Source organism: Saccostrea cucullata, unplaced genomic scaffold (genome assembly GCF_032062105.1).
Source record: "Saccostrea cucullata isolate Sc308-1 unplaced genomic scaffold, CSIRO_AGI_Scuc_v1 ctg299, whole genome shotgun sequence".
Taxonomy (NCBI): domain Eukaryota; kingdom Metazoa; phylum Mollusca; class Bivalvia; order Ostreida; family Ostreidae; genus Saccostrea; species Saccostrea cuccullata.
Window position 1 is genome coordinate 49,883 of NW_026924125.1, and position 13,653 is coordinate 63,535.

A 13,653-nucleotide genomic window follows, 5' to 3' on the forward strand; every position below is an offset into this window, starting at 1 on the left:
ACTGATGACACTGAACAGCTAGCGCGCTTATATAGTGGACCTCAGATATAGTGAATGAATAATCGAATATGGCGGACAAATTCCTTTTACGAATCATGTTCAGCTTTAAGAATACATATATAACATCATGGTTCCTATTTAACATATGATAGTTGAACGGCAAACAGATCCAGTGAACTCAAAAACTAAATGTGTATGAATAAGTATAAAACTTAAGGATTCTTTCTTCTGAATGACTTAAAATTTTTATTTCCATATAGGCAGTGGTTCCTACGCCGTGACGTTGATGAATTCTCTCCTGGCGACCTATAACCCCGGAGTCCGACCTGTACTGAACTCATCTATCGCTGTACACGTCAACGCCACATGGGAGGTCATAGTTGTTAGGGGAGTGGTACGTTGCGCAATGAATTTACGTTTAAATATTCTGAATAACTTTAAGCTCATTTGAAAAAAAGCACCGCCTAAGTGAGTTTTTTTTTTTGGATCAAAATTTGCTTGTCATCCAGTGCGCCTTTTTACTATCTGTTCAAAACATTTTCAACTTTCTCCAATACGAATGCCCTGTGCCTATTTTGTACAAAAGCACCGCAGTGAAAAGCAACTGAGATTCAAGATTGAACAAATGAACGAAGGGTTTCGTTCCGCGAGGCGCATTGATTAGAGAGTGTGTTCTAGAGTTGCAGAGTAAAGAGTCAATCCTGAAGTCGCAGGTTAGAATTCCACAATGGAAAAAAATTGAAAAAATACGTACTAGGAATAGATGCAGAAAATATTCTATAAAGACATATACTAGCTTTCGCTATTGGGTTAACCCTTTAACTCAATTTATGGAACACTGGACTGGCAAGCCGGAGGCCCCTGGTTAAATCCCCAGCACAGACAGTTACATTTCTTTGTTACATTTGGCGCCCAACGTGGAGCCGGGTGTTCTCTGGCGGATGAGAGTGATTGTCCCTTGAAATTCGCCCCACAGGTGTCGGCTCTCCGAAAGAGCTCGAGACATCTCATTATCTGAAGAGGGACAATGTGGTAGTGTCAGATACACGGCATCTTACTAGCTTTGGCTATTGGGTTAACCCTTTAGCTCAATTGGTAGAGCATTGTACTGGAAAGCCAGAGGCCCCAATAAAGCAAAGATTCAAACTTGTTTGAATCAAAGCCCCATAGCACCAGGAAGGAACCATAATGGGGATTTAAAGTATAAATTAAGTATTTCCAAATTCACGTACCCTATGAAACCTATTTATTAAAATATGCAAAATATCAGAGTTTTACTGATTGCCTAGAGGGAGAGTGATTCAGTGAAGCATTGGGTCAAATGGGCTGTCTGTTTATTGTTTGTTTCCTTTTTTTGTTTTTGGATAATATTTTACTGATTTTCTTCATTATTTTTAAAGGTTGAAAAAGAGTCCAAAACACTAATGACTGTCAGAATCGCTTGTGTAAGTACCAAAAAACAAAATTTATGATAATGCAGTTAATCAAGCAATGATCTTCTGTTTCCAAATCTGAAAGATAACAGAGAAGAATTTCAGAATAAGCTTTAGGTAGTAAATTCTTTTTACTGCCATTAAATATTTAGTAAGAAATAAGTGAATAATTATAAAATATGTATTGAACACATACATTTATAACAAAGTAAAATGTGTCATTATTTACATATTTTTTCTTTTAATCAACAGACTTGGAAAGACGAATTTTTAACATGGAATCCACGTCTTTACGGAAATGTATCACGACTTGTTTTTGGAGGGTCGCAAATTTGGAGTCCACGATTGCTCATCTTAAACAAGTAGGGGCTTAAAATATTAAATGATCAAATTTGTACATACATAACTACATTTCAGTAAAAATAATTCGAAAATGTTAACTCCTACCGTATCCCGTGTTTGATTCATCACAATCAAATCAGCTATTGAAATGCCTAGTTTCATATTGTAGTACACTGGATAATGTCAATATTTTACAGTTTTATAATCACTCCTGCTAATTCAGAATCACCTACAATATTTTTGACTACCTTTATGGAACTCGTTTTGATGACATTTTTTTCAGACTAGGACAGTTTATGTCCAAAGGCTTTACGGAGGACTTAATCGAAGTGACCAGCGATGGTATAGTTACTGCCACACATTCGGGGGACATTGAACTCGCCGCTAATATGGACACCCAGAGGTTCCCATTTGACAGCCAAGTTTGCTCAGCTTTAATCCAATTCAATAAGTATACACCTTCCGAGGTGTATATGGAAGACGTGCGTCTGGAAATTTTCCAATATACAGAATCGCCTGTGTGGGAGATAGCCAGTGCCGACACAATATATTTCTTTTACCCATATACTCAGATTGCCTCATTTAAGTTTACACTGAAGAGAAAACCTCTTTATTACGTGTTTACTATGTTTGGACCATCTTTTATATTATCTATTCTCCTATTGGCTGCTTTCTTTTTACCCAATGACAATGGAGAGAAGATTATGTGCGGGACTACCATTTTTCTGTCTTACGTCGTGTTTTTGACTTATTTGTCAGATATGTTACCCGAGGATTCCAACAATGTTCCTAAAGTTGGTAAGAAAAATGTCAAATACTACAGATAAGTTTAAAACATATTTATATAATTTACATTTGATGACAAACGCAAATGCAGAATAAAAATTAAATTTTGATCTTGCCATTTAACAGATTTTGACATTGTTATATTTCTAATAATGAAAAAAAAAATCACAAAGTTGAATTCAGTGTGTTTTATATGTAAATTTCAGTGTTACTGTTATAGAAAATTTCGCCATTTCTCTAATAATGTTTTATCCTTTTTGAATATTTATCTTCAGTCTGAATATATTAGGTCCTTGGACTTTCTTCATTTCCCCTAGAAATACAGTAGACTTTTTATTATTATTTTTTTTCAGGAATTTACTATTTATTACTGATGGTCAGCAGTGCCGTTATGGTTGTCAACTCTATAGCAGTGAATTCCTTTAGAGAGAAAGATGATGGACTCTGTTTTCTTAAAGCCACAAAGAGACATAACGTTCAGCGTATTTTGCCAAGAATTATAAATATGATCTGTTTTGTAATTTCTTTTGCCTGCACTTTTTCTGCATTTCTAATTATATTTGATCAGTAGTGATAAGACATGGTAGAAATTTATGAAATGCTAAAAATACCTCATGACAATCGCCATTTTAGGAAAATCAAGGTCAAATTTCTGTTATAACTTTACACTAAGTTGACTGGTTTTTTTATTTAAATACCACTTACGTTTTTAGCTGTGTTGCTGCTTTGGCAGCATATGATCGAGAAAACATTGGTTCGCCTAATCAACAACAATAAATTCCTCTCAAAAATTTAGTATAAAATGTGTTTCTTGTTAGTTGCCAAATGCTCCGAAAGGGATAGGAAACATGTATGTTATCTTGAGAGACAGTAAAAAAAAAAGTTTACACTCTCTCTCATTTAATCCCACATAAGAAAAAAAAATAGTTCAATACATGTACATAAATTTGATTTTACAAGGTTTACTTTGCTCTTTCTTGCAATTAAATGTCTGATCAAATGATGTTGTTAAGGCAAAACATTATCCAAGAAATGGAAAGAAGTTTAAATATATGCAATCATGGATTTGCTATTTTTTAGAAAATGATTGAGAAGAAGGTTTTTAAAGAATTTTCCTATATATTTCTCATTCCAACTGAAAATATATTCAACAACATACAGTTAGATTGTAAAACTTTGGTCGGCCATTTTGGCCCCGCCCTACCCCCATGCTTCCATATATATATATGGGGGTCATGATGAAAAACTTGAATCTACACTATAGCTTCCATATATATAATTTCAGCTCCAAATCAAAGCATAAAACAAGTTCGTAATCCTTACAAAATAAATAGAACACATTTACGATCCCGTATTAAAAATTCAAACAACGAAGCGAATTAAATATCTTTCAAACAAATTAAAATGTGTTCTTGAGAAGAAGATTTTTAAAGAATTTTCCTATATATTTGTAAAACTTTTCGGCCATAATATGAAAATTATAAAGTTCTGATTTTTAAAATATACCACTAAATTTTCATTAATTAATAAGGGCGTGGCCCTTCATTTAACATTAACAGTGAAATTGGAGTTCTTGAGAAGAAGTCGAAAATGTGAAAAGTTTCCCCTGTGATATTTGAATCAATATATGCTATTTGAAATATATTCAACAACAACAGTTAGATTGATGAATAGAATTTCAGCTCCAAATCAAAGCATGTATTAAAAATTCAAACAACGAAGCGAATTAAATATCTTTCAAACAAATTAAAATGTGTTCTTTGTTATAATATGAAAATTATAATGTTCTGATAAACTAACATTAACAGTAAGAGCTTAGCATATTCCCCTGTGATATTTGAATGATGCTATTTAGAACCAATCATGTACTAGTACTCATTGATTGACAACATACTGAGTCCGCAATTACAGTCAGTGTTATCAAATCTTGCTTTCCTAATGAAGGAGATTATTTTTTTTGAAAAAGATCCCTCTATTGAAGATTTCAATTGATTATAATATTTCATTATTTTCATATCTTAAATGTATATGGTAAATGTTTTGTTTTCCCCCGCTTTCGCGAAAGCGAGGGGACATTAAATCTCATTCGTCTGTCAGTCTGTCAGTCAGTCTGTCTGTCCGTCACAAAAACTTTAACCTTGCTCATAACTTTTGATTTAGTGGAGCTATGACTTTCATATTTCACATGTGTATTCCTAGTGACAAGACCTTTCTTTGGGTACCACCAAATTTGACCCTTTGACTTTGACCTTGGAGTTTGACCTACTTTTTAAAAACTTTAACCTTGGCCATAACTTTTGAACGGTTCGGGCAAGGGCTTTCATACTTCACGTATGTAATACTTGTTGCAAGACCTTTCTTAAGAAACTTCCAATATATTAAATCTATTTTGTCATACGTGGTCATCAGGTTCACTTCCTTATAACTTTTGATTGAGAAGAGAAAGGGCTTTCATATCTGATATGTGCATTACATTTGACAAGATTTGACACAATATGTCATAAAAAATGACATCCCACCCACAAAGACACCGAAAGCGGGGGACCACAATTCTTTGAATTTGCTTGTTTGTTTGTTGAAAGTCACTCGGAGAATCTTCAACTCATATTTAGAGGCAACCACTTGCTGGTTGCATGATGGTTGCAATTTTAGACATGTACTCGGCTTCTGAGGCCTTTGAATAGTTTAAGGATCTTTTTTATGCCTGTATTTACTTTGACATGGGACCTCAATTTATGCGTGTAATAGAGTAAAAACATGGCCGTAGTGAGAGTGGAACTTAAAGATCAACTCCTTATTCCACTTCGTTCTTACAACTGCACCACACGGGCGCCTATAAGATATAAATACAAAGTTTTATTTTTATTAGAAAATACACAATTCTTTACTATTTATACAAAATTTTAGCTCTGCAGAGAAAACAAGGGAACTGGATCAGAACTTCGTTTGGGGCCTCTCGGTGGTTTTCGGTTCCAGATCCACAGCTGTCGATCGGTACCTAGGCATTTCGCCATGGAGACCGACTGACCATCTTCTGACAGTTCTATACATCGATCACTGTTTACGTGTTGAATTGTTCCGTCCTCAAGAAAAGAGAAAACAGTTTATTTCATATGCAAAATACTACACAGGCAACTTCGCTACATATGATCCACATATGTGTATCATTTGTGAATCATATGATTGGTTTCATACGAGAATCATAAAAAAGGCATCATATGTGAATCATATGAAGCAAATCATATGATTCACATATCATCCTCATATGAAAGGCAATGCATATGTGGATCAATGTGGCTAAATTGCCTATATATGTATTGTAATAAAAATCTTGAAAGACTATACATGCACATGGTTTTAATGCAGATATGGAAATAATATTCTCTTTAATTTTATTCACCATGTATTCATGTAAAGCGACTTTCAGAGAAGAGGTTCTGAAACGCAACGGACAAAAAGATGAATCGTCATTTTATATGCAAGAAGTAATGAAATATATCATGGAAACTGTCAAATTATACGGATATAAAATTTGTGATAGGTTGCCTTCAAAGGAGATTTAAGGTACCCTTGTATCATTAACTTGTTTTTCAGTAGATACAAGTATATGATACTGTACATCTTTGTAAGTCCAGTTTTGGTTTCCACCGTCTCCATGACAACCATTGACGACAACTTCCTGCCCTGAATCATCTATACAGCCGTGTAAATCGTGACGTATTTCTCCCTTTTGTGTGTATAACCAGTACTTTGTGAGAAAAAATAATGAAAACTTAGTACTGTGTGGAAGAATGAATATATCCGGCAAAGTCGGCATGGATTTGATGTACAATAATATTTGTCTAACTGTTAAAGATTCTGCTTCATTTATCCATATTAAGTGACTTACAACTACAGTATTTTGAGGATGACGTTTACTCAGGTTTCAGATGACAGAAAGGAAATTTTATAAAGTATATGTTAAATCAAAAATTGTTATAAATGGATAAAATAACCAAGTTTTAAATCAATGACAATTTAAAAATTAAATTTTTCCATTATTTGAAGAAAATATACCGGAACAAAAGTCAATATATGGTTGCAGACGAAATTCGGACTACATTTTTAAAAAAAAAAATTATCAAAAAAAATTATTTCTTGCAATATCAATTTGAATGTAAAGGTTATATGTATTTTTAAACATCATTTTGCAAATATTTTGGGTGTAAAAGCTCATGAATTATTTCAAATAATTGAATGTTATGAAATTTAGAAATTCAAAAATATGAACAAAAACCATTCCAGACAATATATCTCATTAATCTGACCATTGACCTTATATATTATTAATACCATAAGAATAAGGTTAACAAAATTAACCTGAGGCTATAAATAATTTTAAAGGTTTTATCATTCTGATATTTGTAATATTCGATTAAAGATGGAGGAAAATATAAGAAATATGACAAAGGAAATTCCGACTGAAATAATTAGCAAGTTTATGGTCCAAACTCTGTTTATTTATATGAAGTAACGCTGTTCCATTCCTTTTATATTTCATCATTTAAAGAGTTTTGTTGCTTGTAATATTTCATGAGTAAAGAAAAAAGTGTGAAAATTTGAGGTATTTTCTGAGAAATAATCAGAGGCCACTAGCATGAAAAGTAGGTCATTGACCTAGTTATCTGATATTGAAAATTAACTCAAGAATCATACGTGTGCAATGTGCAATAGATGGTTTTTCGTTCTTATCAGTGGAATTTTTTGTCATCTGAGTAAAGGAATACCTTAAACGATTTTAACAAATCTATCAGTTTATCACAGACAGAATTGCAAAATGAAGGTAGTTTTTATAACATATGAGGTATGTATATTGACAAGAAATCAATACAGATTTTTCAACACCCTTGTTTCTTTGCAAATTGACCTTAGCTTCATATGTTAACATTTTGATTGTGAGCCAAAGTTTCACTTATCATAAATGATATTTTACCTGATTTCCTTTTTGTCCATGACAGTGGTATACCTGTAATGGTTTATTAACCTCACCATATCTGTTGGAACTTTCTAAACACACGGGTTGTGTCTTACTTCTAATCTAAATATGTGTGCACGAAAAAGTTCAAAAAGAATTTAGAAAAGCAAGCTTGATGTACAAATTGTTCAGAAGACATTATACGAAATAAGCTTTTCAAATTATACTACCTACTGTACATATTAAATATTTGAACCTTTAAGATTGACAGATGATTCTATGTTATGATGTCCAATGTATGACAAAGTTATGACCGGAAAGTTATAATTTCATCTATCAAAAGATTCTATAACTTTTTCCATACACTAACCTCCCCTGAATATAAAGCTTCAGCGGGAACAATCAGTTCCGGGTAAACATTAGTAAGGAACCAGTCAAAACTTCTGCACTTCAATCTCTCTCGTAAAGCCTTTCGTGCCGATACATCACCATAATCACCCTACATTAGTAATCATCAATATATCTCCAATAAAAATTGAAGGAATCTGGTATCATTTACATGTACATGTACATTTGCTGATTATACACATTTTCATGATTATGTTGATTCTCATTTAAAATATTTTTTTCTTTCTTTAAGCTTAGCAAAGTCAACATGACATGGAATCAGCAAGCAATTAACTTACAAGGGTATAGTTAATTTGTTGGTAAAAATATTCTTTAAATTCGTCGAGCCAAACTTCCGCCATGCGCACATTATTGTTTCTCACAACATTAGGATTTGATTTGTTCAAGTATGGTGGCGTCTTCCGGAACACGTGACCAATGTGAGAACAAGGAGCCGTGAGAAGTGTCCCGCCACACATCCAAATCTGATACAAAAATAATCTACATACGAGTTATTTGAGGTCCTTTTCTTGAATAATTAATGAAAGGGGATCAAGAAAGAAGTGTGTACATATACAGTGATGTATCCTTTCTCCCAAACAGAATGAAGACAAAATCAGCCATAATTTCATACTGTGAATTAAGTTAATCGCCTTTAAAAAGAAGAAAGTACCATTAACTTTCATACTCCATTTGTCCTATTTTATATGTTATAACAAAGTATGAAGTAATACAAAAGTACCCTAAATGAGATTTCTAGGTTCTCTCCTCCCCAGATATCCATGCCTTCATCATAAGTCCCCAGGTGCTCAAAGTACTTTCTACTGATGGCGAACAGACCACCGGCCATTGTCGGTGACCTAGAGTGTTAGGACAGAAATCTAATGCAGGAGATTCAAAATTCATCTTTATACATCAGCAACAAACCTTAGTGACATAAGTGACCTGAGAAAGTAACTAAAATGTGTTTCTGTAATGTAATAATAAATGTAAAACATTGCAATCATTTGACCAATTACGATTTAATTGCTAAACCCTCAATTTATTCTTCACCTGGCGGGAAGGTAATGTTTATATTGTCGACGTATTTTTTCAGATTCAGGGATGCCATGCCATGTAAAAGCCATCGACCAATCAAATCCACCGACGCTAGTCGTCTCGGCAGGTAGAAAGAAGTACTCAAAAGTATCGCTGTCTATGACGTCAATAACAGGGGTCACGACCGTGGTCCAGTTCCTGGCTATTGGGTCTATCAGGGGTTCTACCCACCCTATTAAGTATGTAGTAAGAAATATTCGAATATTTCAGTACGGTTTCTATTAACAAAGTATGCAAAAAAGAACCAAAGTCAATAGAATATTTTCATATCTGTACCTATAATAAGAAAATATGATTTTATTTGGACAAGTAACATGATAAATTATAGTATTTTAGATTGTTTGCTTTTTATAAACTATGAAATTAAGAAATTAATATGGTATCAGGTTTCTAATGAATGAACTAAAGAAAATAAGACACAACGATATTTTAGGAGGAGTGGCGCTTTGGGAAAAGAAAATTACAGACAAATAAATAGATAGGCCATATGAGAGATACAGTTCTGGCAAAACGGAACTTTAAATAAAGAAAACTGTTTACCTTCGGAGCATTCTATATGAGAGTCAAGAAATACGACAACATCCCCAACCGCCACCTTGTATCCCAAGATCCGCCCTCGTGTCAAGCCCTGTCGCTCCGGGGCTCGAATTAGTTTGACTTTCTTCAGTTTGGTCAGAAACTCTTCCATTGGACCCTTTAAATGCTCTGTCAGATAAAGTAGTAATATATGTAACGTAACTATAAATCATCTCTGTGAGGCATTTCATGGAATTTTAACGCTTTCCAAATACTCACCCATAGTTGAAAAATCGTCCACGAGGACAATCTCTTTTAAAATTGAAGGAGGTGTTCGATTTATTATACTGTAGATACTGCGAAGTAGCACACTCCAAGCCTCGTTATGAAATGTAATCACCACGCTGACTACCGGTAAATCATTGCTGTATTTGATTGTAAGGCATCTAAGATTAAGACAATAGATTTATTATACTAGATTGTACGAAAGTGCATTCTCATGTAATGCTTGAGAAGATGATTATGTTACTTTTCAAGATGAGTTCTTGTTTGAAGTGTTCAAACTTTTTAAAATCTTTTCAAAATGATTTTGCAAAATAACATCTTCATGATAGTTATCATATACGGTCATTATTTGTTATCAATGAAAAAGAAACATGAAATTCTGCTAGACGAAAGACTTTTCAAAAAGATTTGCAGAAATTTACGTGTTTTAGATTTGCTTTAAACCTAAGATACAGTGATACCATGCTTACTCTTTGTCTCTGGAGTCCAATAGAGTACGCTGTACTGATATCTTCTTGCTGACAAACTCATTGAAATTGTGTATTTTCCAACCATTTTCATACACCAGTTTTTCTTCTGGACTTAACTGTGTTTTATTCACTCTAACAGGTATACCCAGTTCTCCTGTTGAAATTTGGAGATAACGAACAGTAATCAAGCTCAAAGTCCATTGAAAAGATACAAAATCTCGGACCTCTAAAACACACAATTGGGTCAGGTGCTTTGGAGGAGAAAGTGTCCCCGTGGGCCAAATAAATTTCAAATTCTATTTTAAGGATATTGATTCTGTTTACTGGATTTATAAAAAAAAAGTTTTGCCTAAGAGGGAATAATGTAAAAAAAAAAATCATTTCTACATACTGTGAAATCACTACTTTTCGTGGGGTGTAATTTTCGTTGTTGTCGAGGAATCGAGGGACCCTTGAATTTATGACCACCACGAAATGTAAAATTTTATATGCATTACTACTAGACATTTTCAAAACAACGAAATCAAATCCAACAAACCAATATTATTTCCTCAAACCTCGAAATTTGACCACTTGAATATATGTGATTTTACAGTACCGTACCTGGAGCAGTTATGTCCTCCGCAGGCTTAATTATGGATCCAGAGTAATCTAAGCCACCGTTGCTTCCACGACTAAGATCTTGTTGATTTCTTGAGAAGTTATATCCTGTCATTCTCTCCTTGAAATTTCCCATGTCCTTCGGAAAATTAGAATTGTGTATGGAAGACGGCAGAAAAAAGTATCTAGTAACAAATAAAGTAACCGTAGAAATGATAATTCCTCTTTTCAAATATCTTTTTATATAGCGGAGATTCATTGTCTGAATAAAATGTCCGCGTAAATTCTCTAGACTTGATTGAGATTTGTCCACGCGTTATATTAATAACAGATGTCACAATAGAGCATCATATAACATCTTACGTTTCATCAAGCCTTACAAAGGATATACCTGTATAAACGTTTCAACCAACCCAAAGCATTGTGTAAAATGTGTTAATGGCATGCAGTAAAAATTCGAAGAAACAAAAACAGTTTCTTGTTTTCTAGAATATTTAGATTTATTTCAAATCAAATCGATTTGAGCATGTGCTAGACAATACACGAGAGACAAGGCGGCAGCTGATAACATAATCTTTCTTTCGTCACCTAATGAAAAGATTTCATCAATAAACAACACCTTTTACAAGAAAGAGTAAGATGATCTGAGAAAGACAATCATTAGTTACCAGTATCAGATAAACGTTAAACTTATACATTTAAGTCGTGCAACAGTTGAGATAGGACGACAAGGTTTCATGAAGATAATTGATTCCAGACAATATATGCAGTAATACGAGTCCTCATTTTTGTGCCATTTTCATCTATTTGTTATTTTCACATTTCGAGAAATTCATTTTTAATTTGCAGTCTTTCATGTCACAAGGGATCAGTGGAGGGAACAAAATTAATTGCATGAGGAATAATTAGCTTGCATTTAATTTACAAGTCTTTTTCGGTCTTTTATAACTGCATTTGACCTTAAATTAAGGGGCATAGACACAGTTTCAGCTAAAAAAAGAATGATTTTTTTTTCCATTTTAGAAATATTTAACTGTCTTTCTAATACATGTAATTATCAAAAATTTGAACTTCAGTTGTCGAGATACAAGACAGATTTAGAGCGCTCCAAACCTTTTTTTCATGTAAACAGGGTCCGAGTCATGTTTTGTTTACATAGCTTAATATACCAATATATGTTCGTTCAAAACAGATGATTTCAATAAAGAAGTTAATTCTAAATAGAAATTCAATTCGACAGTTTCTAGTGACTCGCTGAATATCATTTTGTTATAAATATATGACATTTTCTATATGTAAACAAAAACCAGGCACGAGCCTTGTTTACATTTTGAAGAACTTTAAGTTCTGTATCTCGTTTGTTAATCAATAAATGATGTTCAAATTTTTGCTGACCATTAGATGATGCCTTAGTTATGAATTATAAGCATTAAAATTGGTTTTAAAAATTCAATTGAAACTCTGTTTATGTCCCTTTAACAATATAAGATCCACTACTAGCATTACAGGAGACGAAAGCCTAAAATTTCTTTTCTGGATTCAAAGTTCCTAAAATTCTAAATGTTCTGAATTTCATAGATAATATATAGTTGAACACTTGCTGCTATATATGGTTTCAAAATGGTTAACTGATATGCATGGAAATTGTATAGATAACAATAAACTAAATTGATAACTGTAAGCTGTCAAATTAAAAAGTAAAATCTACTAACTAGCTTTGCTATTCGAAACTCTTGCAAGAAACAGAAGAACCCAGGGCTTACATGTACTTTGTCTTCAAAGCAGAGTAATGGACTACATTAAACACAACGTCTTTCAAATCTTCGTCATCCCCCATGCACCAGTCTTGTGTGGAACATCCTCCGTTCGAGAGTTGTGATCATTGAGTAAAATAGCAAATCAAGTATTTGAAGAAAGTAAACCTAAGTAGTCTGTTTAGCTTTCGCCGAAGAACATTTAAGTTGAAGACCTCAAAACAATCTGCTTAAAAGGTTCTAAATACAAATATACAGAGATCAAGGCCGAATCTTTCAAGAGAACTTTATTTCCTGGAGAAATTCTGTCGAAGATTGGGTCAGGTGTTGGAACAAATGTAAAGGAGAAACCTGATTGTCGAAATGAAGTTAGGATTTTTGAAAATACATTGTATAATTTTTGAAAAATCCTTTAAGAAAATTAACGGAAATATGTGAACAATCTATTCTTCGTTATGACTGAATCAGAGGTGATAAAAGAATATTAATAAACAATATCTTACCGTAACGTTTCCAACAGACAAGGCTTATACATGTGGCAATATAGTCATTTTTCGGTTGTGAAGCTTATTGTAATATTTAGAATATTCTTAGTTTTAACTCTATGTCTCAAAATCCAAGTAAGTAGTATACTTCGCTTTGAATTTTTTTTTCAAATTCACAAATCAGTTTTGATACTTGTAATATCCATGTCGTTCAAAGTTAGACCTATCTACCCTACCAGAACTGGATTCATTAATTTCATACAAATCTTTATAAAGAAAACTGCATGCTATTCTACAAATTTTTTCCTCACCAAAAATCCCGTGGGGATCCGGGTTAGAATAGGTCCTCAGTATCCCCTTGCTTGTCGTAAAAGGCGACTAAATGGGGCGGTCCTTCGGATGAGACCGTATAAACCGAGGCCCTGTGTCACAGCAGGTGTGGCACGATAAAGATCCCTCCCTGCTCAATGGCCCTGAGTGCCGAGCATAGGCCCAAATTTGCAGCCCTTCACCGGCAATGGTGACGTCTCCATATCAGTGAAA

At 33.6% G+C, this 13,653-nt stretch overlaps 2 protein-coding genes across 2 annotated transcripts; one reads left to right on the forward strand and one right to left on the reverse strand.

The window, feature by feature from the left end:
- Positions 1 to 266: 266 nt before the first annotated feature.
- On the forward strand, positions 267 to 3,176 carry LOC134265804 (neuronal acetylcholine receptor subunit beta-3-like). Its single transcript, XM_062748018.1, has 5 exons — positions 267 to 394; positions 1,401 to 1,445; positions 1,686 to 1,795; positions 2,059 to 2,573; positions 2,915 to 3,176. Exons 1-5 carry the CDS (start codon positions 287 to 289, stop codon positions 3,130 to 3,132), a joined length of 996 nt encoding a protein of 331 aa, XP_062604002.1. The 5' UTR covers positions 267 to 286; the 3' UTR covers positions 3,133 to 3,176.
- Positions 3,177 to 5,410: 2,234 nt separating this feature from the next.
- LOC134265813 (polypeptide N-acetylgalactosaminyltransferase 5-like) lies at positions 5,411 to 11,236 on the reverse strand. The gene is made up of 11 exons (XM_062748026.1): positions 10,875 to 11,236; positions 10,272 to 10,425; positions 9,796 to 9,962; positions 9,541 to 9,705; positions 8,956 to 9,172; positions 8,645 to 8,762; positions 8,202 to 8,387; positions 7,886 to 8,014; positions 7,534 to 7,638; positions 6,181 to 6,309; positions 5,411 to 5,644 (listed from the first exon to the last, which is right to left on the reverse strand). Exons 1-11 carry the CDS (start codon positions 11,128 to 11,130, stop codon positions 5,465 to 5,467), a joined length of 1,806 nt encoding a protein of 601 aa, XP_062604010.1. The 5' UTR covers positions 11,131 to 11,236; the 3' UTR covers positions 5,411 to 5,464.
- Positions 11,237 to 13,653: the final 2,417 nt, after the last annotated feature.